The sequence below is a fragment of the Tiliqua scincoides genome, chromosome 4, assembly GCF_035046505.1.
Source record: "Tiliqua scincoides isolate rTilSci1 chromosome 4, rTilSci1.hap2, whole genome shotgun sequence".
Lineage (NCBI taxonomy): Eukaryota > Metazoa > Chordata > Lepidosauria > Squamata > Scincidae > Tiliqua > Tiliqua scincoides.
Genome location: NC_089824.1, coordinates 130,619,846 through 130,647,265, shown reverse-complemented (window position 1 = coordinate 130,647,265; position 27,420 = coordinate 130,619,846). Strand labels below are relative to the sequence as shown.

At 40.1% G+C, this 27,420-nt stretch overlaps 2 protein-coding genes across 6 annotated transcripts in view; one reads left to right on the top strand and one right to left on the bottom strand.

Annotated features, from left to right (window-relative positions):
• Positions 1 to 17,332, top strand: part of SLC30A7 (solute carrier family 30 member 7) — a 43,965-nt gene extending 26,633 nt beyond the window's left edge. The window contains exons 8-11 of the mRNA XM_066624022.1: positions 899 to 1,034; positions 13,204 to 13,294; positions 15,058 to 15,207; positions 16,496 to 17,332. Of these exons, the coding sequence (XP_066480119.1) occupies positions 899 to 1,034; positions 13,204 to 13,294; positions 15,058 to 15,207; positions 16,496 to 16,543 (425 nt within the window). The 3' untranslated portion in view covers positions 16,544 to 17,332. The remainder of the gene's footprint in view (positions 1 to 898; positions 1,035 to 13,203; positions 13,295 to 15,057; positions 15,208 to 16,495) is intronic.
• Positions 17,333 to 21,844: 4,512 nt separating this feature from the next.
• Positions 21,845 to 27,420, bottom strand: part of DPH5 (diphthamide biosynthesis 5) — a 32,297-nt gene continuing 26,721 nt past the window's right edge. For all 5 annotated transcript variants that reach the window (XM_066624024.1, XM_066624023.1, XM_066624025.1 and 2 more), the window contains exons 6-8: positions 27,227 to 27,266; positions 24,798 to 24,901; positions 21,845 to 22,072 (exon numbers count right to left, since the gene is read on the bottom strand). In XM_066624024.1, coding sequence (XP_066480121.1) covers positions 21,870 to 22,072; positions 24,798 to 24,901; positions 27,227 to 27,266 — 347 coding nt within the window. In that variant the 3' untranslated portion in view covers positions 21,845 to 21,869. The remainder of the gene's footprint in view (positions 22,073 to 24,797; positions 24,902 to 27,226; positions 27,267 to 27,420) is intronic.

Sequence of the window (27,420 nt, the reverse complement as noted above, 5' to 3'; positions counted from 1 at the left end):
ATAGGAGTTTTAAGTAGTTTATTTAGTAAATTGTGAATGATATCTGCAGAATCTCAAACAAGTAATATTGCTCAGTTTCTTTTTGGTAAAGCTTTCTCTTTGTTAACTCTGGGTCACAGCCCAGTTTTTGTCTTTTGTGGTTTATAGATAAAGATATTTTTTCTGTCACCAAGTATGTTTTTTACAGCCCCTGGCTTAATTGGAAAAATAATCATCCCACAAAAACCCTAGACTCTCAAAAGAGTGTTGAATCCTTTGCGCACTTAAATGACAATAGGTGACAAAAGACGACCATTTACTTTGAGTTTTCACACAGTGGTGAACATGTAACTTGTAAATTGCTCTGGTAACATTGTTGAAAGAGTAGTGTATGTATTGTTAAAAATAAATATTTAAATATATAAAATATATAAAAATATTTTAAAAAATATTTTTAAAAAAATATATACAATTAACCATATGGGAAGCTGATGGTCTCTGATGTGACAAATTTTACCATGCCCTTAGTACTGCTCTTCACCATCTGGGAGACACGGTAGGGCCTGTTCTCATAATATGTTTGGCATGGGAGCTTCTGCATGTGCCACCTACTCATATTGCTGGTCTAATGTAAAGCTTCCATTTGCTTAGAAGATGCCTGTGTGGCAGCTTTTCCTGGAAGTTTTGGCAACACTAATAAGGAAGTAGCCATAGCATGGGCTTCCCTCACAAGATCTGGGACTTCTGAAACAATCTTTTCAGCTTGAGAAGGAGGTGTGCGAAAGTAGATCCTGCAAGTAAATATCGTCTCTTGCTGCCTTAAGTGCCATTTTTCCCCCATGTATTCTGGTCCTGCTGAAATTTCATGTTGAAAAACATTTTAGCTACCTCTTTTGACCTTAAACTTCCTTTCTTGTAGGTGTGTTTTTACACATAGTTGCTGACACGCTTGGAAGTATTGGTGTAATCATATCTGCAGTACTGATGCAGAACTATGGTTTAATGATAGCTGACCCTATCTGTTCAATGCTGATAGCCCTGCTTATAGGGGTAAGGTAAGTGCCACTATAAGTGCTCAGAAGCTTTTCAGTCACAACCCTTTAGGTTTGGAATCCTAACGTGTTATATGTTTCATCAACAAACCTTGTAACATCGTTTCTTTGGTATTTTTTTCCATCCTGCCCTTTTCTTTTATTACATTTTCATACCTATAAACACTTTCTTCTTTCACCAGCCAGTCTTTCTTGTGCATGCCATTTTGTGTATTTTAGATTTGTAAAATGGCCCTTCTGACCCACATTCTGAAACATCTTCTCTCTGTTGTGTGTGTTTATATAAACCAATGTACTGTACTACTAAGTGGAGCAGAATGGCCTCAAATTCAGTGGAGTCCAGCCTGCTGGCTCACAATGTAGCCTGTCTACCAAACTGAGCTGCCAAACTTCTCATAGAAACCTGCTTGATGTCTGTATGCATCTGCTGAAATGTCTTTGTTTTTTCAGTGTAACTTCAGTTTATTTAGAGTGTATTTCTCACAATAATAGATACTTGAGTCAGACAAATTCTTGAGCCAGACAAGTTTTTGTATTCTTGTTTTATATTTGCTACTTTTAGAGATAATTATAAATAGAAATTGACAATGCAGTATGCAAGCTTTTCAGCTACACATAACTCTTCATCAGTCTACATTAAGGAAGGAACATTTGTTAAGGAGCAAATGTAAAAGGTGTTTCTGAATAGGGATATGACAGTAATCCTGGTCTGCATTTTTTTTTCAGTCTTAAGACGGAAATGAAGACAGCTCTTGAAAACTCCCTTAGATTAGTACTTTACAATCTGCGAAGATAGCTTATTTATACAGAGGCATGTTGAGGCATCAGAGAAATTGAATTATTCCCTTAGTAAATATAAAAATTACTAGTTAGCCAAGTCTACCCCTAGCACCCATAGATCTTTCATAAATCAGATAAGAAAACCAAAGAAAAATATAGTAGAATGTTCGGAACATTTAGTGTGGGACAACATTCTGTACAAGTCTTTGTAAGTTTTTATACTGAATTGTATATGCTGGTTATTGCAGAATAAAGGTAGGTTTTAATGATCCTCTGAATGTTGTTCAGATGAATTGGCACAGGTATCAGTTTTTGTAAGCAGTTCTGTGGCATAATCTGCTCTTCAAATGCTTTTGCTCCTTAATCCTACTGTTCCAAGTGGCACTTTCTTGGTAAGCATTTGATAAGACCATATTAACACAGAAATAATTAGTTTTCTTCCCATTGTAAAATTGAAAGCTTCTTGTTTAGTAAAATTTATTTCACTGAATTAAACAACTATTTCAGCAGGTCAAAGCAGTATACTTGTGTATCATTTGATACGGAATTCATGTACTTTTTCAATTCAATCATGATGGCATCTGTTGAAATGGGCAGGAGTCTACAATAAATCACATCTGCCAGCTAGTGGTACTTGTACTGGCGGTACCTCAGCTGCTGTCCAAATTCTTATGGATTTGTACATTCTTATGGATTTGAATGTGTACAGGAAGCTGATCCTGCTTGCGAAGCTCCGCCTCAGCTGCCAGGTCAGTTTCTGTCTCAGGCAGGCTTCTGAGACAGGTAGAAGGTGCAAAAAAGCTGGCTACAGAACAACTTTTCTGGCCCCTGAAAGCAAGTGTCATGGTGGAAGTTGGTGCAGAAGACTGAGAAGGAATATTATTTGTATTTGTTCCAATGGGGGAAAAAATTCCATTGACACTGTAGGTCATTGTTGTGACTTACAAAGTAATCCATCTCTTTACACTTGGAAATAAAGTTTGGGGCAGAGAAGCCTGAGTTGCTTATGTTGACTTGTTGGTTAGTATAGGAAGAGTCAGCATAACTAAGTTCTGTTTTTTTAGTGCTGTGTCATTGTCTTGTTTTGAGGCCCAGTTCAGTCATGCCATATATGAGGCAATGTGGCCTTGCTGCATTGAGGTTTGACAATGTCCATATCATGATATGTGTATAGTGTTGATGCAAATTACTATGAAGTTCTTAAAACATTTCTTGACAGATTGGAATTGCGCCTAACAAAAAAAATTATTCTTCATTATAACAGCGGCACCCAGACTTCTGACCGCTGTGCATTTGGAATGCGGTCCCAATCTGGACCACAGCTGACCATTTACATCCGGGCGCTATGCAAAGTCCTTCTCATTCAGGAGACAGGGACTTTCTGGACGGTCATGTCTGCTGTCTGGTGCAGACCGCGTGACAGGACATCTGGGCAGATGTGACTGCCCAAAGCATCCTTGTCCCACAAAAGAGGAGGATTTCGCGCAGTGTCTGGGTGGAATGGAAAGGTCTGCTCACCACACAGACGGATCTGCCTGAACCCTGGATCCGGCCCCTGGGCCAGGGTTTGAGCGGTCCTGATTTTATAATAACAGAGAAAGTACAGGAAAATCACACTAAAAGAAGAGGAAAAAAGAAAAAATTAAACAAAACAGATAATAAAGAAACATAAAAAAGCAAAAAAAATGCCTCTAATGTAGCATGGGTGAAGTCAAATATTCTAACTACTTACAGCTTTATATCTTAATATCCTAAATTTCCACCGCGATATATGTTAAATTTTCAAAAACCTCTTTTATCTTCTTATTCCATTTGAGATTATTATTTCAGATTAATAATCTCTATTCCTTTCAATCTAATCTTCAAATTCACAACTGGTTAACTCCTTTAAAAATTTTTTTTAAATGACAGCAACAAAGAATTCTGTGGCTTATGCTTTTTTTTTTTGGACTAGTACCCATTTCTTCATGTGCATGGTCCTCATTTGACGGATATACGGGTGTATATAGACTATTCTATCAAACAGTGGAGCCAGGTGGCCATGAAGTGCAAGAGGTAGCTTTAGATCTGTGAAATTGGCATGCAAAGTCCAAATGTATACAAAATAACAGTGATCTGTTAGCAACAGCAGTTACTGTGTTAATAGTATTGTTCTACCTAAAACAGTACTTATTTAATAGCTGTGATGGGAAGGGAAACCAGAGTCCCAATTAAATTCAGATTGAACAGATGAATTCTAGTTTGGTGACTTTATGCCAGAGCCGCCCTTTGAAGCCTTGGTATTAAAATATAGTGACTTTTTTTATCAGCAGTGGAATGACCTGGGAGATTGAAATGTTCACCCACGTATTATTTTGCAATATTGGTTGACCGGTTTGTTCTATCTAACAAGAAGGAAAACATTGTTGTCAAGTTTTGTCATGTATCAAGTTGGAAGATGAACAGGTGAATGAGTTCCAGTAGTCTGGATAAGGTTGCTAGGTCATATGCAGTACTAATGTTGTCTAGGGCAGTGGTTTTCAAACTTTTTAGCACTGTGACCCACTTTTTAGAATGACAATCTATCAGAACCCATCAAAATGTCATTAGGCTGGAAGTGACGTCATCAAGCCGAAAACATTTTTAACAGTCCCCATCTGACAAAATCAAATCAAAGTAAATTAAAAGTTTACAATAAGTTTAAAATTATATTTAAAATTTTTTTTTTAAAAAAAAAACCTCATTGCTCTCCCAAGCAGTTGCTGATCTGTTTAAAAAAAATTCCCAAACATCCCACAGGCCGCAATTCTGTACATTTACTTGGAAGTAAGCCCCATTGACTATCATTGTTAAAAGCCTAGACATCGTAGCCTGTTAAAAAAGTACAGATCTGTAACATTTCCTCAAATGCAGTCACATGCCATGGTAGTATCAAGTCTTTTAAAAATAAACTACACATTGAAATGAATATGGAAACTTACCTGAAATTGGCTCGCAACCCACCTGGTGGGTCCTGACCCACAGTTTGATAAACACTGGTCTAGATGGATGTTGGAATAGGGCTGATATCTGCGCTCATTTAGGACCTAGGTCCTGGAGTTGTCTGTAACTAGCCTTCTCATTTCTGCTAACTGCTATGTCCTAAGCAAACTAACATCCAGTTATTTTTCCTTCCTGGTCTCGTGAAGGCACTTTGCCATCTCAGCAGGTGAGCAGAAAGTAGCTGTTCACCATCCTTGGGCAAGCATTTGCAAAACCATTCCCAAGCACAGAAACTTATAATAGTTGGATGTGTAGAGGTAATACAGGCAGGTATATCAGATTCCCATATCATTGGGTTTTACAGTGGTTGAATGAGATGTTTGGAAAACCTACTTTCCTGTTTGACACTGTATATCTAGTTGTTTCTTTCTTGAGATAGTTTTGTATTGTCTGAGTTGTATTGGTAGTAGCCAGGTGCGGACTCATGTTGAATTATTCCAGTTCTAACTAATCAAGTTCTGTGATTTGTTGGGGTTTTTTTTGAGTGTGTAGGAGCCACACACATTTGTGCTAACTGCAGTACTAGTTCATTTGTTGCATCAAATCTGCCATCAAGCTAGTACATAATATGTTGTTTCCAAGATGGTGCTTCTGTTTGTGGAAGACATTTTGTTTGTGCGGGGGTGTGTGTGTGTGTGTTTTTTTTGTGATTTCCCCTTCCTTCTGCATCCCTTGAAAATCTGTTCCTGAGAATTAGGGAACCATCAGGAACAGATACTTGGGGGTGCAAGAGGGAAGGGGAAATTTGTAAAAATAGACACATACCCCTAGAGCAAACAGCTTGCTTTGCTAATGGAAGAAGCACTTATAAAGCAACCCATTTTTTTATTTGAGAAAAACCCGTGCCTAGTGTAGAAAAGGAATTGGCAAAGAAAGAGCAAGGCAATAAACAGCATGAAAAAACTTGACCCCAAATTCTGTGAGCTTAAATGCAATGTGTCAGTTTACACCAACCTCATTCCCCTCCTCCCTCAACAACTTTAAAAAGTAAACATCTGCAGAGATATGCAGTTGCCCAATAGTGTGATAAGTTTGGTGGCAGAATGTTTCTGCTGAAAGGAAATGATTTTGAAATAAAGCTGGGGCCCACTTTAGATGCCGTATTCAGCTGGGTTAGTTCTATGTATTCAGAATCAACTGTTGGTTTTTCTCTAACAAACTTTATGTGAGATAAATTGCAGACAGTCTTAAATTTCCTCTCTTTGGTCTGAATACAGTGACTGTGGTTCCTGCCCACAAGTTTCCATTTTATCTATCGAGGTTTGTATTTATGTTAGCGAGCTCTGGACATCTTCCCCAGAACTTTTGCCTTGCTACATTAGTACTCCTCATGGCCAAACCCAAGTCTATTTCTCTATGTCATAATCTGTTGTAAATATCATATCAGTATTTCAATGTGAAACTACCAATTACAGAGCTTCCTATTCCTTACTAGGAGAGACTTTCCAAAGGTATTTTTTTCTTCATTGTCTTCTCTTCATCCTGTTACTTAGTCTAGAAATTTTGTTGGTTTTAAAACATTTAAATCCCACCTTTCCTCTTACATTTGAGGTGCCCAAGGCAACTAACAACGTAGTAGTTAAAAAGAATGCAATAAATAAAAATAGCATAAAATTCATTTAAAACAATAGCAGTGCAAATTGATAAAACAAGGGTAATTTGAGTGACAGAAGTAAAGGGAGAAAGTCAGGCAAATAAGTTTAATAAGGAGTATGTAGACTTGGCTCAAGTGGGAGGGAGTTAATAATACCACCAGTTGTAATACCACCACAGAGAGAAGCTCTCCCCAGTCATCACCATCGTAGCTTCAGCTATAATAGGAAGCTAGGTGAGGCCACTCCAGATGACTTCAGGGGATGGGTTGTCTTGTATATGAGGAGGTGGTCTCTTAGTTACCCTAGCCCTAAGCTGTAAATGCTTTAAAGTCCAAAACCAGCACCTTGAATTGCATCAGAAAACGAACCAGCAGTCAGTGCAGCTGCAGGAGCAATAGCATAAATGGGTGGAAGTTAATCCTGGCTGTCAAGCTGGAATATGTCATTGGTTGATGCTCAGGTCTGAAATCCAAGGCTTGGTTGTAGGGAATTGGTCTAGGCGCAGTGCCAAACCATAGTCTGGTATCTACGAATGATTAGCTGGGAGCCTCAGCCTCATGCGAGTTCTCTGTTCTCAGTATATGGTGATTACCTGCTGCTTCTCTAGACCTGAGGCCCATTTTAGTTTTTCCCAGAACCAGCAGATTGGCAGATTGGTTTTGTGCTTATCCTAGAAACTCAGATTAGAAAGTGGGTTTTGATTCTGATCTCTATTTGGAGATACTTTGTCAGTTCTGGCAAACTGGTTGGTCTTATACTCATTGCGAGGGAGGGGTACATGAACCTGAAGCATCTGATTGCTTGTTCATACAGTGCTAAACCATGGTTTGGCTTTCTGTTTGAACCACCCCAATGTGGAATTGGGAAAAGAGTGCAGTTGCCAGGGAACTGGAATGCAGTCCAATTTTGTTGCTTTTGTCCAGTCAGTGCCCTGTCAGATTTAATTTCTCTAGTCACCCATGTAACAGGATCACTGCAACCAACATATGCAATTCTTATGAAATCTTTCAGTGGGACATCTCTCTTGATGCTGTTTACTTCAGTCTGGAGCAGAGGCTAATAATAGCAAAGAGAAGTTGGCCATGCTGTCGCATGAGACAGCTTTGCAGTTTTCCTGTAGTGGTGTGACTAATCAAAAAAGCCACCAAGAATTAGCATATATTTTGGCCAGACTTCCTGTTTGCCACACATAGTGGACCAGATCAAACAGTTGTACCCCTTTTATCTTGGGAGTCCTGTTAATGGATTCAGTGTGAATTCTGCAGGGCACATCATCTGAAAGAAGAGATTACAGTTTAAATGTGTGCCTATTTTTTACAGCAGTAGACACAGTGGTTTATTTGAGGGTTGATTATATTTCTGCATTCATCAGATATCACAGTGAGGAGACTTGGCACAATTGAAAGCTCCCTTAAATGATGTAATTTTTAGAGGCTCTTGCAAGGAAAGACTCTCAAATTTAGTATGATTGATCACCATAGATGTATATGTTTATGTCATGAGATCATTGCATGTCTTGTGTAACTGCACGCCTGGTTGCTACAAGATGACAGCAAGCACCTGTTCATGAAAGGGCAAGTTAACTTCCTGAAATGTGTTAAACCTTTATTTGGCATTGGAATACTATTGTCTCACTATCTTTTGGCTCATGTTCTGCACCGTTTCATATGCATTTGTTTCATATGCATACTGAATGGTTAATGTCTAACCTCTGCAGCAGCTCTTTTTAAGGCTCAAGTGGGGACGTTATCAAAATGTTATATGGATAATGTTAGCAGTATGATGGCCTGACATAGTTTTCTCCTATGGTGACACTTCACCACAGACTTTTGGAAAAGTGTTTATGAGGTCATCTTAGCCACTCTTTAAGTTCTCTTGTGTTACTTGAATTGATGACTCCTTGTTTTATCCAGCCCTTACATCCTTTCGGGGGGGGGGGGGAGAGAAATGTCTTTGTCTCATCCCATTGCTGTCTTGGAACTGATTTTAAGGCAATTAGTGTGGATCATTCTTTGTAAGTTTAAAATAGGCTTAGAATTAAGAGTAAAATAGCTACCACCTAGGCTGGTGAACCCATAAATATGAAATAGTGTGTGGGGAAAAATAAGACTAAAATTAAAATGTAAAAAATTACAATTAAAATTTTTTTTAAAACGTGTCTTCTTGTGCTTCCAGTTCTTATATTGTTGGTGATTTTGCCTAATAAGCAGTGGCAGTGCATTGCATGGTCTTGCTGCACTCCTGCCATTGCATTGTTTGAATGCAACACTCTCTTTTTAAATCATTATGCTGGCTCCAAGAACCTGGAGCTGCTTGGAGCAGGTCTGCTAGTTGCATAGTTTGGCTTCTCGGTTCCCTCTTTGATTATACTGTAAATAAGCCACATATCTGAGGAAGATCTACAGAGAAGGGTGCATTTCCACCATAATTGTTCATGTTCTCAGAGGCTGTGAATTCACAAGATGACTGGGGAGTGACTTAGGCAAAAGTTTCCTGCCCTTCACCCCAGCCTACTCTTTCCTCTTGGCTATAATATAGGGTCTGGCTGTAACCTGAGAGTAGGTAAACTAAGATGAGGAGCAATATTCCTGTTGCTTCAGTCAGGGGTGCTCCTTTGTTTCTGTTCCAGCTTCCAAAGCAAGTTTTGAACATCTGACTTATGAACAGGCTTGGTCTGAGCTTTGAAGTAGACACAGCAGTGAAGACATTGACAAAATAAAAGCTGCTTGGAGTCGAGGCTATAGGCAAGACTTGGTAATTACACTGCCTCCCCAAGTATGGACTTTGCAGATGGCTGCATTGGCATTTTTGTGCAGGTGAAGTACATGTATGTTCTTGCAAGTGTGCTTTCAAGCAGGTATGCTAATGCTGGGCAAGCAAGAACCAGATATTTTGACTTAAGTGAAGACCCTAGGAACTGATCCTCTACTAATGTAAGGAACATAGCGTGATGGATAACTCCAGTTCTCTGAAAATTCATGACCCTGCCCTGCATCTGAGTGTATTGGTTAGTCAGGATCTATTATATATTCTGGGTACTCTATTTCTTGCATAGGAGCCAAAGAAACCCTAGTATTCCAATCAGCGAAATTATGCCTGTTTGCTTTCCAAGCCCCTTCATCATGGGAACCTTTGCATCTCCACTGGCTCAGTTCATGTAATCACTTTACAGTTACCAGAAGGGAGCCTTTAATTGCTTCCTGATGCTAGCTGCTTCAGCTCTGTTAAAACCCCTGGATCCCCTGACTTCAAGAATATGCAAAGCTCACTGTTTTAGACAAGTAATTTCATTATGGCTAAACCAGTCCCTACTAATTTTGTTTTATTATCCCCTCCCCCGCTTATTATCTTGGATCATAAGAGAAACATTTCCCAAGCCAGACACAAAAGCAAGAATGTTTTTCACATTTCTTATACATTTTTATGGCTTGTAATTACTGCTGTAACGGTTCTTGGATTTAAAGCACGAGTGATTATTTTATCAGTGTCATCACTTCCCTGTATATTTCAGGAAGAGCACAACCTCCGATTCTAGATTCTGTCACTGTAATGTATCTTTCTTTAGCTATTCTTTAGATGCCTGAGTCACAGGTTGTTAGTGTAATACAAATTTGTTTTTTGCTGGGTGTCGTAAACTTAGGGGGGTTTGGGGTGCTCAGAGTTCTTGTTTCTCAAACCCTAAAGCCCTCAAGGCCCCCCTGTCCAGTAGCACTGCCACCACTCTGTATGTGCCAATGCCTCAGTCCAGGGACACTGAGACTCTCTAGGCTTAACTCTGTCCCTTACAGGCACTGAGCGCTTTCTCCAATTAAAGCTTCAGTCCTCAAGTTACTAGACCTCAATGAGCACTTGGTAGCTTGCTGAACGGCTAGGCAGGATTCTGAACCTTTGTCCCCAACAGGTAATGAAACAACTTAGTAATAGGGATTTTAGTTTATTAAGTACATAAGGTTACATAAGGCAGCAAATGCTAGAGGCATAAACATCTAGGAAACATATCAGCAATAAAATAAAGCTAGCTGGCTATCTCTATTAATACCTATCTCTCACCTAAATCGGTTACTCTTGTAGATCTTTTAGGTTCTGGCTACCTGTGAGGCCAGATGCCCATGGTGGACAATGGAGCTCACCGCGTGCAAGATGTTGCAGCCCAAAAACTCTGCCCAAGAAGAACTGGATACACCCCTTGGGGCACTCATTAGTACTATTAGCATAAGAAGTATGAGGTGACTTCATACTTATTTAGACTGTCCAATCAGAAACTTTTGAGGACAGAACCTTCTTGGCCCTCCTAGTTCTTACCCCTCCCCACTGGAGTTCCATAGCTGCATTCCATTCCGCTTGATCAGGAGCCCCTCAGTCTACTGAGGTGTTAAACATTCCAATGGGTTGTAATTCTTGTTGTCTGTCCTTTCTGGCCAGCAAAGGAAAGACAACAATCTTTTTGTTTGTTTAGTCACATTCTTGCAGCTAGGAACTGCTAGCCAAACAGATGGGACTTGAGGTTGAGCTACAAGGGGCTTCCTCTCCTGAGGTTATTATCAGGCTTATGACAACCAGACTACATGACATAGAGATGCAAGAGATTTTAGGCGCAGCACAAAAAAAATGTTCCCTGCTGAATTTCCAACTTAAAATTACATTTGGTCAACAACCAAAATATCTGTCTCTCCTAATACACCCCCCCCCCCGGAGAGGTGGGCTTTCACCCTGGCATGTTGTAATGTGACCCCCTCTAATGATCTACTCAGCAGATTTAGAAATGCCTCCAGGGGAGAACGTTTGTGTAACTGCTTCTTAGGCGAAGTAGAATCATCTATACACATTATGCTGCGCTGTCCTAAATATCAAGCGCTAAGACATCAATTTTTCTCTCCCTTGCTCAGTGCTAAAACAGGGCTTTCAGAGAATGCTATAATTCAATACCTTCTGGGGTGTGACGACGAGCATATAACCCTTTCAGTTGCACAGTTTCTAAACCTGAGTAACTTGAACCGAGCCAAGCTATTGGTCCCAAGTAACCATTGAGCAGATCACATCCTGGCAAAGTCTGTAATTGGCTATCTGTAATTTGACTGATCTGTGTGTCTGTGTATTGCTTAGGTCTCTATTCTCGGTATGGTGTCTGTTCAGAGACCTTATTTACCAAATATTTATGCCAAATAAAGGCTGAACAAGAACTGCTAGCCACTTCTCCGTTACTGACTTAGTTTGGTTCAGGCTTCACATGCTAACCTAGGCCTAAACTGTACATATTCATGACACTGGGACATAATCTTGTTCTAGGAAACAGCTCATTTTTGTTTGAGAGATGACTAGGATGTCATCTAAATAATTAGAGGATCTTACAGGAGTAAGCCCTAGTATTACTATCATGTTCTTGAGTGTTTGTAAAACCACCTCTGGACTCTGATGCATTACTCTGTGTAAGTTTAAAAGCATGACTTTGCTCACCCATGCCTTGCCAGCGCACCATCTACCTGGCTTTGAATGTGAATGGTTGGTACTGAAGAGGAGCAGAGATTACATTGCTGCTATACCAAGCTTCCTGTTTGACCAGCCAAGTTAATGCATTTCCCTGACCTGAATTTCTCAGTTGCATACTTGTCCTCAGCCATTGTCTTTAAGCCTTTTTTGCCCAATGTTGCATATATGTAACAGGGATCAAATGTGTACAACTGTGGGCTGGGCAGAAATGGCTTAAGTAGAGTCCAAGCAGTTTGGGGACCAAGTTTTCCTCTTTTACTTTTGTATACAATTCCTAGCATCCATTGATTTTGGGTTGAAATGGCCTTTTATGCAGTCTTGGTAAAACACTCTGAAACTTCTGACTTAATTTTTCCAAGAGTCATTTGAATATGCTCTTTGTGTCCATGATCTGGCTCTTGCACTACTTTCATGCCTGAGTAACCATGGGAAACATTTTGTTATGGTGGCTCATCATGACACTTAGTCAAAGATGGTCTGCTGAGCTTGATCTGATCTATATACCCAGTTTTAGCTCACAAGGTCATCTTTGAGCATGTTGTCCAGATGGCTTTCTGAAGAATCAGCCTCGTGTGTGAATAATTTCAGAAGCAATCTTATTAATATAAATATATTGTAGCTCACTTCATGTTGTGCATGTCTGGTTCTATCCTTTCTGTGAAAAGTTAAGATATACTACAAGACTAGTATGTTTGTTCTACTTGTGACTGATTCTCTCAATCTGTTATTGCTCAATTTTTAGCAGCTGTCTCATGCCTGACAACATTACAATGCTACAAATGTTAATTGATGAATTGGAGTAATTAATCACCTAAAATTTTAATTGTTCATTAAAATATCTTTATCCCCCATCTTATTCCATGGATTTGGGGTATCTTATAGCAAGGTCATCAAAGTGATCGCCGTCACCAAAGAATTCTTGATCTTAGTAATGACTCTGGATGACTTCAGGAAACAAAAGTGGATCAAACCAAAAGTAACAAATCCTTCTCAATAAGGTTTTGTGTTGTTTTCCTTGTCAGCAGAGAGACTTTGATAACCCCAGTTGCAGCTCAACACATGTGCTTGAAATTTTGCCCTCTGATATTCTTTTATTGGGCTGACTTTAAAAAGCCTATCTAGATTTTCATCTGTTCTGGAGGGCCAGAAGATGAAAAGGAGTTTAATTTTCATGTGTTGCATAAATTTTGTATTCTCTCTCTCTCTCTCTCTCTCTCTCGGTGTGTGTTGGTGTGTGTTGGTGCAAGAATAATGGTAGCCATATTAATGACTGTTAACATTTCTTCCAGCGTGGTCCCACTTTTAAGAGAGTCCATTGGGATTTTGATGCAGCGAACTCCTCCTTCACTGGAAAGTGCTCTGCCTCAGTGCTATCAAAGGGTAAGCTGCAAAATTTTCAGGCATTTGTGCTTTTAATGAAGCAGCACAATTTGGACATCTTGAAGACCCTTGTTCTTCAGAAAATCTGCACAAGTTTCTTTACAAATGGTCACCAATGGAACACACCAGAACTAAGCGAGTTACCTAATTGTACAAAAATATAAATGTTTTGTTCTATACTGAAAGGTTGTTGTATTTTGATGCTTGCAATCTGTGGTATTTATGGCTGAATAGTCTAGAAACATAATTGCAAGCCTACATTTTCTGTTGTCTAGTATTTTTGTTCCTGAGTCTCCCTATAACCAATTTATGTGCTTATTGTGCACATTGCTGTTGTGTAGATAGTGCTCAAAAGCCATGTTGCTGCAAGGAGAGTTTAGGTAGGCTTTATCCACAAGCAAGCAAGCCATCACTCAAGTGTGTGGAAGGACTTCCATGCTTTTTTTGTTGTTGTTTGTTTAAAAAGTCTTATTGTGTTATAATGATTGCCAGCTGCTTTTTCAAGCTTCCCTCATGGTTAAAAAGCTTGTGATTTGCTTTGTGGTGGGGTGGGGGGTTGGAATTATTGTATATATTTTTGGGTACACAGAGCTAGTCATGCAGTGTTGTGTGACCTTACACTGAAATTCATATCTTGGTGTTGACCAAAATAGCTAATTAAAGTGTTGGAACAGAATACTATAGCCATAGAATATCTCTTTGGAGGCTTTTTGATTTGTCAGTCTTACTACTTCCATACATTTTAATAAGTACAGAATTCACTTATTTTCTTATGTTCAGAAATAAGTACAGAATTCACTTATGTTCTTAATTTTCATGCTATGAGCATTAAGATCTTTTCCATTTCAAGAGATTAAATCTTTCTTCCTTTGTATTAACCAAAATAGTTCTGATAAAGATCACCATTCAGAAATAGTGTTTAAAAACAAAGTATGGCAAGCATACATACATCGTGAAGGTCATATTGTAGTAGAATACATCTAACATCCCCATTGGCACAAAGGATCATTTGTATTATGTGGATTAAATGTCCATTTTTTGGAAGGGAAGTTGAAGAGCTGGCTCTTCTCCCTGAGGAAAAGGCTTGCATTGTTGTTTACAGTGTTGGCCAAGAAAAACCACACAGTTGGGCACCCTGGAGTACACAGTGACATTTTTCATTGATATGATGCTATAGAGCAGCAGGCGCTAAACCCCAGCTTGTGAGCCAGATCCAGCACCTGCTGCGATCCTTCCCCTGGGTGAATGGAGCTTACCATTCTGCCTGGGGCCTTTTCCGTTCTGCCGCAGATTGCTCCCGACCTTCGCAGCAACTAGCCGTGCATGCCCGTAAATCGGGTGCAAAGCCTACTGGACTGGAAACATCTGGCCACCACGAAGGGGGTGGTTTGTGGCATAATGGAGTGAAATAATGGAAATGTCCCTGGGTGAAACTGTAAGCTCAGTTGGTGCTGGGACTCCTTTCCTGGGACTCCTTTCCTTTCCTCCAGTGTTCTGTACTTTGGAGACCACTGCTATTGAGCAACAGTTCTCAAACTTTTTGGTCTCTATAACCCTTTCCACTCCGACAGTGGTATTGGGAAGTCTCAGAGCTTTGAGGAGCACACTGATGAAATGCTACTATTGTGAATTTATGGACTTCTTTTTATAGAAGGTGTGCATATGTAATACATTTTGTATGGGTCTTGGTATGTATTGCTAACTTTTTAAAAAAATCAGGATCATTTTTTAAAAGAAAACTAAATGCTACTTCTGTATTTTAGGTTCAGCAGTTGCAAGGAGTTTACAATTTACATGATCCCCACTTCTGGACCCTTTGTACTGATGTTTACATAGGGACTTTGAAACTGTTTGTAGCTCCAGATGCTGATGCAAAGTGGATTCTCAGTCAGACTCACAACATTTTTACTCAGGTATTAATGGTATATGATCTGTTTCATTATTAATACTGATAGGTATGGGGAGAGTTATAAGTTATAAGATGATGTTACTTTTGTTTTGGAATTTCCAAAGAATATAGTTTTGGAATTTCCAAAGAATATATTTTTGGAAACTGCTGAATTTTTAACCACTACCCGTTCCTTAGAACACAATGCTACCTGTCCTCTGTCTAGCTGACTTGAAAGAAGTCCCCAAGATCTATGTTTCTTAGTCTCATCCATACATCAATTATGTTTTCCAACAGTCTCCCAGCCACGGCACTGCTCTGTTTAGAAAAGCCTTCCATACGTGATGCTTTGTGTTCTGCACTGTGTCTTATTTTTCCAGCCAATCTTCTCACAAACTTGTGCTGGATACCCACTTCCACTGCCCATCATCCCAGCAGACTCTGTGCCCCAATTTCCAGATGGATGTGGCTGCCGGGTGCAGGTTTGTGAGAAGATTGGCTGAAAAGAGAAGACGCTATGGCATGGAATGTGAAGTTCTGCAGGGAAGGCATTTTCTAAACACCAGATCTCGCCTGTGCGCCAGTGTTTGGTGCCACCTGATGTATTCTTAGGCTGATTCTTGTTTTACATTTCTCTCTGACAGTTGTGAGAAGTTCATGTACACAGAACATAACTGTCTTGTTTTGGGGAGAGACAAAACCGCACATCACCACCACTCGTATGATTTGTTAATTCTTTGATGGCTTCTGCCTTCAGATTTTTTTAGACAGCCTGATAATATATGTGTAGTACTCATCGCAGGATCTGTATAGCATTCGTGTAGAACATCATATTACTATACTTAGGTTGAGGAGGGTCTGTATGTCATGAACGATGAGGGAGGAGACTGGTCAAGAGACAGATGGCTAAAGAAAGTGTGTTCTAGATCAGAGTGTATTGATAGGGAAATTTTTTGAGTTGTGGCTTCTGCTGTCATTGTGTGTAGCATTATTATCCGGCATCCCTGAGGCCCCCAAAAAGAGTAGGCCTGGGATGCATCAATTTAACATAATTGAATTAACAAACTTTGACTGGATGCAGCTATTGGGTCTGTTTTTATTATGAAGAGCAACTTGTCTATAGTTTTATAGCACAGGGTGGTTTTCTTAGAATCCATATATTGTGCTTCTCTAAATGTAGTAGACATTAAATGGCTTTGATCCATAGGTCTGCAACAGAGGAACTGCCCCTGTCTAAAGTTTGCTGATATTGAAGCGGGGTACATGCATCCCTATAACTCTTTTCTAATGTGACTCTTTTTGTATATTTGCAGGCTGGAGTGAAACAGCTATACGTACAGATCAACTTTGCCACCATGTAGCAAATATCTCAAATGTTCTTCTTGGACCAAAGCTTTCTAGTAATGTCACAACATAAGACATTGTACTTCCTTTGGAACAGAGGCCCCTCTTCTCTACAGTTGTCCAAAACGGAAGACTGCTGCTGCATGTTGGCTACATAAGAGAGAATTAAAGGGCATGGTCCTGGACTACTTGGGGTTTGATGTCCATGAGCCCCAAACTTTTGTGGATTACTTGCTGATTTGGTTCCAGCAGCAAGTATTGTTCCAATAATGTGGTATTGCAATCATTGGTTATGCTTTTTGTGAAGCTGCTACTCATTCCCGCACAGCCAGTGTTACTGCGGGGAGGGTGGCTAAAAAGGAAATTTATTGTGTTCATAATGTCACAGTGGTTGACATTCTACAACATAAGTCTATGTAAGACTGTTTGTACTTTTGCAAACTTAATGAACCAAACCATATTGGGTTTTCAGAGTGCCTTTCTATCAAAATATCTGCCAGCACAGATACGGAACATCGGGGATTTTTATTAATTTTTATGGCTACTATTTGTACCCATAGGGTTCTTGCTTGTGATTGGTGTGATTTATGTGTAATTGCATAATAGTAGATATTAGTCTCCCTCTTACTGTTACATTTTAAACTTCCACTGAGACAATTCTTCAATTTTATAATACAAAGGTTGAAATAATTACAGGAAGCTTGTTTACGAAATGCTTGACTACCGTGAAGTACATGTAGACAACAGTGCCTCAGCACTCACAGTAATGAGAAATTAAAGGGTGTGACCATCTTGCTCAAGAAAAACTGCAGCAGTCCCGTGCTGTTTTTCCTCTTCCATATGCTGACTTGTGCACAAGCATTGCAGTAAAGATCAGTAGTGAATACAGGCATGCCTTGGTATCTGTGGGGTTCCATTCTGGAACCCCCCACAGTTAACTGAAGCATTAAAAACGTTACTTCCAGTTTTACAAAAAAAAAACAAACACCCAGAATTGACTTTATTTTACTGTAAGGTTCAGTCTGCGGAGGCATGGACAGATGTGCATGGCCTCTCTTGGGCTCAGAGGACTCTCCAAAGGTAAGAGAAGCAGAACTTCCCTTGCCTCTGGAGGAGGTGCGTGCGGGGGAGCTCATGAACAAGTGAATCGGCCTGCGAACAAATGAATCAGGCCCCCCCTGTACTCTGCTTTTTTAAATGAAGTACTTGACTGGAAGGATGCTTGCATGTATTGCCACTTTCTGGTTTTGTCCACTGAGGGAGGAGACTTTATATCTGGCTTACCAATTTTTAGAAGAATGAAGGTATTATATTTGGTAGCGAATGGATGATTCTGAGCTTTCATTTCAGAATTCTTGTTCATAACTAATATTTGCAAGCCTTCAAAATTAAGAAGAGCCTATGAATAAGCTAGAATAATCTACAAATTCCACCAGTCCAACTAGTTAGTACCTGCAGTATGGTCCATTTTGATGTTCGCATTGTCATAGATTATCATTGGTTTTGTTGCGTCACTCCATAATGTGAAGTTTAATGGTGCATTAGTGCCTTTAAAATGAGCCATAGGTTTTTCAGGAAAATCGAATAACACAGTACCAGGACAAGTCTTTCAGCTGTGATTCAAAAGCATCATCTTCTTTATCTTAATTTAAGTTCCTTTTAAACTGCACAGGAGCACTCTGGGAACCTGTTCTGGGTGTATCCAACTGTGTTAGTGTAATCTTTAAGGTCACATACAGCTCATTTTTTAGGTCTTTTCCACAGAGTAAGCACTTCGCTGCTAGCGGAACAGTTCTTAAAAGACAACTCATACAGAATAAGTAAAGATCCCATAAATGGCATCGCTTTGCTTCTAGAGTTGAAGCTGAAGTTAGTTGCAATAACTAATCAGAAATGATAATGTATTCATGAAATGATCAGAACACCCTCCCCCATTTTTTCTTAAGGGAGCTTACACCAACAGTTGTTCAGCATAATCAAGACAAGTCTTCTTAGAAAGATAAAATTTGTTGCTAACTAACAGAAATAAGTTCCCCCAAATACACAGTTGGTTTAATTTTGAGAGAAATCTATTCATTGCTTGAATGGAGTCTTGTTAGGCCATTGAAATGTCTGAAATAGTACTACATTACGGAAAAGTCGTCTTGTGTGGCAGTTTCTGTTTTTACGGGAATAAGCACCTTTGTAGATCTGTTTTTAAGCCATTTGGATCTTAGATAATCCCTGACTGGCTGGTAAATTGCTAGTCTGTGCTCTACAGTACTTGCTTGAGTTTCTAAATTAACCAACCAGTATTTGTCATGAAGGCAATTCAAGACCAGAAGATAAATTTTGGGCCATGCCTTTGTACAGTTACATAGGTGGGCTGTCTTTCTTTCCACAGAACACATTAAGTGCTGCTCCCCACAGTACTGTTTGTCCTATATGGAGACTCCCATAATATGTCAAGAACAGTCTAACTGCCCGGTTGATGTTCATACTGTGCTAAATGGTTGTGCCATACTTAATACACTATAGTAAACTAAGGTTTTTCTTCCATGGAGATTAATTGGGGTGTTTTGGCACAAAATCTTTGACTTTTAATGTAGAGACTAAAAACAAGTAAGGAAGAATTGGCTCCTTTTTCCTGTGAATCATCTGTGTGTCCACCTCAGAGCTCTGTTAATGCTGTGAGATGAAGCTTCCTGCTAGAGTCTGGAAATTGCTTAATCTTTCAACAGTGTTAATTTGCTCAAAACTTTTCTACAAGGAAGGAAATCCCTCCCTCCCTCTCTTTGCTGCTGACCTCTCTTGGTCATATGACCAATACAAAACATTCTTAAATCATCAGCACATGGCTTTGAAATTTGTCCTTACGATGGCATAAGACAGAGCTTAAATGAACGCATTGCTTTTGCACAACCTTAAATTCGAATGCAGTAGAGTTGCTCCCGATAAACAAATGTGCACATTTGTTTCTAATCACAATGCAAGGTCTTCAATTAAGAGTGTTGAGGTTTATTATTATGGGGGTGTAAGTTTAAAAGAAAAAGCAACTGCCCTGTCTGTCATTCAGCAACATGATTATGTTTGTTATAAAGCAAATGGTTGAAGATACGCTTGTTGAAAAGACTTTTCAGTCAGCTTGCTGAAGGAAGACAAATGAAGGATTCCTAAGAAATCTATTAGTGGCTGTGGGGCTTTTCTTCTGTGGAGGCTCCATCCAGTTAATGATGGAGCTGAAACTACTGGCATGTAGACAACTGAATCACTTAGCACGTGAATATTAAGGCCTGTTTCAGTTCCCTTAATGCACTTCTGATATCTGATGAGGGGAAAAAAACTGTGAATAGTTCTCTGTGATTTTTTTTTTAACTTGAGCATATTGTCAACCAGGCCCTTAATGTATGATATGAAGAAATGTCTTTTGTACTACAGTCCTTAGTCTTGACCTAATCATTTGACTAAATGTTGTGCTGTGTATAATGTATGCCAACATGTCGGGCAGACATTGCCAACAGATGGTAAGATCAGGATGGAATGTTCCTAAAAATGAAAGTTTGATATTGAGTGGTGTTTGATGCAATGAAAAGTGGTGCAGTTGTATGGTCTAGGTTTTAGAATAGTCCGACTGATTCAACTGAAGAATTGATACTGACTGCACTTTACCGAGTAAATGGTGCTGGAATACCTGAGAAAATTGAGATTGGCAGTTGAGCTGTTGGTAGCTGTTTATCCTGGAGTTGAGCTGCGGTACCACTGAAATGACTGATTAAAGTTCTGAAGAGAAACAGTGGCACTACTTCGTACCAAAATGTCACATTCATATTTTCAAACATGGCCTTGGATGAAGCCTGAAGTGTTCGATAGGTCCTGCCTAGTTCAGCTCAAGTTATTTTACATAGCTAACCTTATCCTACTTTCTCTAATTAGCTGTTTGGTTCCCTTTTGCTGCAAAAAAACTGATTTATTGAACATCCAATTTATTTAAGTATACCTGCAATATTTTTCCTCTTCTATTCATGGTTTTCTGCTCTTAATAACATTGGGGAACTCCGAGCCTTTTATGGAGCTGGCTGTTATCAGAAACACTCTCTGTGATCAATAGTAGTATTCTGAGCATGGAGGGAGTTTCTGATGTCTGAACCCCATTCTTTGAAAAGCTCAGATGCTACCCATAATCATTTTAGTGTTCAAACAATTGCTTTTAATCCTCTACAAGTTGTGTTCCATTATCTTTTTTTGACTAAATTGCCAAAGACCTTTGTGAAAAGGCATAGATCACATGGTGGTCATTGGTGATTGTTGAAAATGGCAGCTGAAAATGGCTTTACAAATATGAAATATTTACTCATTTTCAGCTACCATCATGTCAACAAGTATGTTGTGGGGTTTTTGGGTCTGGGATGAGTTCTAGTGAAATGCTTAACAGAGTTTGCATATTTCATATCCCAGAGGTTAACTGTGAGGGAGGGAGTATATATGGTGACTTTATTGCCAAAATTTAAACTAGTAGTGTTAGATTGGATTGGCTTTCCTATGAAATCCTGAGCAAGAAAAAGGTTCTGAATCCATTCCCTAAGTTGTGTATATATAGGACAAGGCCTTCCAGCCCATCAGCTATTTCTAAATGCATGATATTTGGTTCTAGTTTCAGAACTTCACTGTTTCAGTAAATTCAAACAGGGTTTGAATTTCAATTTAGTAAATTCAAAAGTTCAGAACAGAATGACCGTATACTATAATTGGTTTGCAAATGCTAAGTAGCCAGTCTGACTTGCCGAAAGTGCAATATTGGACATTTTAATGCATTTTTTCCTACTTGAAGTCTCTTAAAACTTAAACAGCTACTATGTTTGAGATATTTGGGATCAATTTTCCTATCAATAAACTTTCTTTTTTAAAAGCCCAAATGTTGTACATCTAGTTCCCGAGACCAATTTCAACAGTACTACAAGTCCCAAAGTTTCCCTGAGCAAGCAGTCTCATAGGCTCATGTAATGTGTATAAATGATTCAAGATGTGAGAATCAGTAGATCCAGATGCCTCCTAAGGAAGGGTTATCAAAGCCTAGCAAGGTTTGCACTGTGAAAAATTGTTGCTGCAAAACTGGTGGATTAATTGTTTTAATGGGAATCCCCAGTAGTAGCTAATCCTGGCTTCACAATTGTTCAGCACATGGACAAAAAGCCAAATAAAAATGTTTGGGGATAGGCTAAAAAATGGCCTGAGTTTGTAACTCCAGAAAGAATACCAAAAGTATAGTCCTTTTGGCTTACTGGCCCATTGCCATCTACTTTAATACCCCTAGAGCTCGTTATTGATCAGGGTAAACCAGATTAGTTTGGTAGAGAATTTTATTCATCAGTGCCCCAAAACAGAGTTATCTATAGTAAAGAGTTTAAGCATGTCCATTTCCAGGGGATGCAGACTTCCAGCGATGATCAGAGAGTGGAGAGGGCCACCGAGTTCCACTGTAGGCATCTCCTGTAGTGTACCAGTAGCAATTGCCTGATCCAGTGCACCTACTCTTGCTAAACCTACACATATTGTGTTTTCTGTAATATCTGTTAAAGCAAAGAATGGAGAGAACAAATGTTAAGGAAGCATACTTGAAAAAAGAAAGTGTCCTTAGCTCACTTATAGTTGCTGTCACTTCTCTAAAAGAGTTGCAAAGCCATTCTAAAACCACCATTGCACTCTTACCTCACAGTATTAAGTAGAGAGCCTTATGCCGTTGTGTTTGTAAATCCCAGAAATGTATTGCTCAAATGCTGACAGATAGCACTAGGAAGCAGTGAACATGGTACAGCTCCAACCCAGGAGGTTGGTGGTTGCTATCCTATAAGGCAGGGGTGTCCAAAGATTTTGGAAGGAAGGCTCTCTGACACTGTGTCGCGGACCAGGAAAAACATTAATTTACATTTCAAGTTTGAATAAATTTACATAAATGAATTTATTAGAGTTAGAACTTAGATGAATGAAGGTCTTGCAGTAGTTCAAGGCCTACAAAAGGCCTTGCACAAAGCAAGGCTGACCTTTCCTTTGCTGCCGCTGCTGCATCACAGATACGAAACAGCAAGCAGTGGAGGGAACCCTTGTCCTACAGCTCACACAAGAAGTCGAACAGCTGCCCTCATACTGAAAGCAGCTCTGTTGGGCCAGCATGGGCTCTATCAAGTCGCCGGAGGGACAAAGGTTCATTGGAGACTAGGGGCTCCCTGCGGGCTGGACTGGGAGCCTTCAAGGGCCGCAAGTGGCCCCAGAACCGGGGTTTGGGGACCCCTGCTATAAGGCAGCGGTTCCCCAACTTAACTGTGATGCGATGCCCTTCCTCCAAAGGTGCCTGTCATGGAACCTTGAAGTGCCAATGATGTGCAATGCAATGACATCATTGGTACTTCCAGGTTCTGTCTGAAAAAAGGCTTGAAAATCAACAGAAACAGTGAGGAAGGGTGGTGGGGCCCCCCCCAAATTGGGCGTACCCCTCAGCTAACTGAGCAGAGACTCTGCTCTGATCTGTTGCATTTGCACTGCCTGCACCACCCCTGGGGACTTGTGACACACAGTTTGGGAACTTCTGCTATAAGGTGTCTGAATTGCAGGTATTATGATCAATGAGGTACGCTTATGATCATTCAGTGAAAAAGTGAGTTTTGCTCTCCTAGTCTGCAAATTGAGAACTTGCTGAAAATTCAAGTTCAAAGAAGACTTATCAAAGCTAAGAAAGGGCTACATTGTGGGGAAAAAAGCTGTAGATGTGAAGAACACCCTGAAGAAAGCATTTTGCCAAGTAAATCAGGTATTACTAGCATGAACACTGTACATGAGAAAAGATAGTGAAGTAGTTGCAGAGAACTCTCTTCAGAAAACAAACTGTAATTCCCCAAACTCGGTGTTGTAAGGAATGGAAGAAGGCTCCTGAGAGAGTAACAGTGCAATTCTATACTCACCTTATGCTCTGCCAGTGTGCACTGTTGCAAATGTGCCATAAAGGCACCAAAGGTAGATGCACTGGCTGGAAGGCCTGTGCCATCCTACTGGTGCCAATTCAGGCCTCCATGTGTGGCAGAGCTGGTAAGCTGTGGGCCTGGTAGCAGAGGGGCAGAAGGTGTAACAGGGCAGGAGGGAAGGGTGGATCAGGCCTGGGTGAGATCGGCAACACCGGTGCACACTATATCCTATACCCCTTTCTGGGCAAGACCTGTCAATACAGGTCCACTCAGACTTGCACCAGCGATTTAGCAGATGCAAGTCCAAGTAGATTCTGTGGCTTTCCCCAGGGCAAGGAGACAAATATCCCCTTAGCCTGAGGAGACCTCCAGCCTGCAAAATTCCCCTGTAGGAAGCAGTACAAGCCATGCTGGCACTGCTGCATCAGCATAGGGAATTTCATTAGGACTGGGCTATAAAGCCCCCTTCCACAAAGTAGACTGTCCCTTGCTTCTCTGCACAACTCACTGTTCTAGCCTCATCTCCAAATCAGCTGCGGGGAGAGAGAGAGATAACTGGCAGTGTTGTATTGGGTGTAATTAAATTGCTGCTCTGTATATTTGCATGAATTGCAGCTTTGGGTGTACCTCCTTCCAACCAGCTGGCATGAATGGCAGTGACTCATTCAGATACCTAAGGAATGGTCTTTTCAGAATACAGCTAATTTTGACTCTCTCAAGAGTGAAGCATGCCTTCAATTTTGGTTCAGAAAACTAGTGCCTCAGCTATTAGCTGTACTTTCACACACACACACCCCAGTCATTTAGCATTATGCCACACTATGGAATATGAAAAACAAATGTCTCCTTCAGTCTCAAACAAACAAGAGTTCCTAAGTCACAACACCAATGAAAAATTAAATCCCCAAATCTGCACATTAGGAAATGCCTTCCCATCACTGATGTATCTAGGAACAGCTGTTTCTCTAACTTTAGAAAGAAATGGGGATGGACGGACAGATAGACAAGTATTTCCCAAGAATGTGGGAAGCTGAGGAAGATCAAAGTGATTCATGCTAAAAAAATGTCCATATGGCGCTATGGCTAAAGAAAATAAAGGCCGGCTGGTTTGTGAAGAAGCCAGGATTCTGTGGCTTCAGCTATATGCGTCTGGCCCCACTGGAGTTCACTTTGCTGTGAATGATGAACGGCTGAAAAAGCTGGCCCTCACTGCTGCATGCAGTCTCCTGCCAGTTTTGGGGAGGCTCATGTCCATCACAAAGGGAGAGTTTGCTGACTCCAGAGCAGTCTGGACAAGATGGCCTTCCCTCAAGCTAGCAGCAAGAACTGAGAGGCAAACCTGGTTCTTCCCCTTTTAGCCGCCTATTTTGAACAACAGTAAGAAGTTGCTCGGCTGCTTCATTCACAGTCATGTACCGTGGTGGTTCATAAATCTTCTTGCCCCTGATGGGAGACAGAAAAGTGACAGCAGTCATTGGATCTTTGTGGCATGGCCCCCGTCAGGTAGCAGTTGCAGTAAAGGCAAAATGATTGCAATACCAGTTGTAAAAATCAAAGTTTCAACACACACATTGCCTTCTTGGATCAGACCAAGGTCACCCATGGCACCTCCAGCACTGACTAACATAAAACAAATCCTTTTCAGTTTCAAATAAACTAATCTTGGCCCATGATATGTTCATAAGAGATTAAATATGCACAGTGCATAGTTTTTTCCCCTGTTCACTCCACTGGTGCACCAGTCTACATGTTTATTTAAAAAAAAAAAAACTGTTCACAACAATGAACCCAGTGATGTTCAAGTCATTGGTGCGTGCCCTAGCTTACAACCTAGTCATGTAAACTATATTTCCACAACTGAAAATGCACTTCTATAAGAGGGGCCACATATTGCACCACTGTCACAGCACAGTCACACACATTTCTAGACTCCCATTAATGTACTGAAACTATGGGCACAATCCTAACCAGGTCTACTCAGAAGTAAGTCTTATTTTTTTCAATGGGGCTTACTCTCAGGAAAGTGTGGTCAGGATTGTAGCCTATGACTACATTAGAGTGAGCCTGAGTTGTGCCAAACTGGAATGGAAACCTGTATTTTTCTATCTTACACTGTATAGTTACATAATTATAGTCCCCAAAGCCAGTTCTCAGTTGCTTTCTGCAATGTTTGCCAACTCTGGATTTGGTCATGTAAAAACTTATGAAGAAGTTCCAAAATAAATTTCCATCAGAGGTCGTCAGACTGTATGAATGTGACTCTAAACCAAAGTGAAGACGTGTCCAAAAACAACCAGTTGATGCAGTAGAGATGGGTCGGTGGAGAAGGCAATGGAAATGGATTTAATTGATGTCTCTTGGATAAGCAATACTGAGCAATAGAAAGGAGAAAAAAGCCTCAGATGAAATGATCTGTAGTCAAAGCTAGCCATACTGCATCCATGTTTTAATAGCAACAGATTATGTATACATAGACTTCTCATTTGACTCGCTTATCCCTGCTGATGGAAGAAAGTATCTAAAAGAAAAGGTGCAAAGATATATGTAGGCAACACCACCAAACTGGATTCCATTAAAAATGGAAGACTCCAGGGGGAAGATTCTAAATTGGCTGCAGAAATAACGGTAACATCTTAACTACAGTTAAGATATTAGAAATGGACCACAGATGGATTATGGACTCTCTCCTACTACCTTAACCGTGGCTAGTAGTTACGATGGCACTGATCAAACAGGTCTACAAAATTAAGGGTCAGAAAAGTTTTTCCCAAACTTTATGGTGGTTTGATATGAATTTGGGGTGCTGATTCCAAAAATGGCATCCGTTTTGCCCTCTCACGCCTAGTTTTGGAGATATAGTATTGCCTCTTTAGTGAATGGTTCAAGCAGCTTCCTCATGAGGAAGCCATGGTGTAGGCTTCCTCATGAGGAAGCTGCTTGAACCATTCACTAAAGAGGCTATGCCGTGTCTCAACTAGATGTGATAGGGCAAAACGGATGCCATTTTTGGAATCAGCACCCCAAATATATCCAGGAATTTGTGTAACATTTAAGGAAGCAAAATGTGTGTTGGCCTGTGTAACCATCATTATACAGCTTTCCCACTGAATCAGAATGCTGAACCAAATCCAAACCTTGGGACAGATGAGAACCTGATAGGCCTTAAGATAGTTAACAGCACAGCAAATCCATCCATTAACCAAAAATATGGGAAGAATGTATTGCCCGCAAGCCCAGCATAACTTTGTACAGGATGCTGCAGCCCATTCCCCATTTCTGAACCATGGTCTAAGACAGTGTTTCTCAAACTGTGAGTCGGGACCCACTAGGTGGGTTGCAAGCCAATTTCAGGTGGGTCCCCATTCATTTCAATATTTTATTTTTTAATATATTAGACTTAATGCTACCATAGTATGCAACTGCATTTGGGGAAATGTGACAGATCTGTACTTTTAACTGGCTACTATGTATATGTTTTTAGCAATGAGAGTCAATTGGGCTTACTCCTGGGTAAGTGTGGATAGGATTGCAGCCTTGGATTCTTAAAAATTTTCCTGCTTGATGATGTCACTTCCAGCCAAGACATCACTTCCAGTGGGTCCTGACAGATTGTCATTCTAAAAAGTGGCTAAAAAGTTTGTGAACCACTGGTCTAAGACTTTTTAAAGTGTGAACTTTAGTTATATGAAAGCACTAATCTATGCATTATGTGCAGACAATATTCATTGCCACTAGCTGAAAACGTACATTTCTTAAGAGACAACTCACCTCATGAGGTTCTCCAAAGACTGCTCCTTTACTTTAATATCTGCAGGAAACCAGAATTTGGTATATATTTGAAATTTATCGGAATAAACATTTGCACAAGTATAAACATTTTTTTGAATTTTTTTTTTCTAGACCACTAGCTCCATCTAATACGGGAATGGCATCTGTGTCTCCCTTTTTCTCATACATGCATG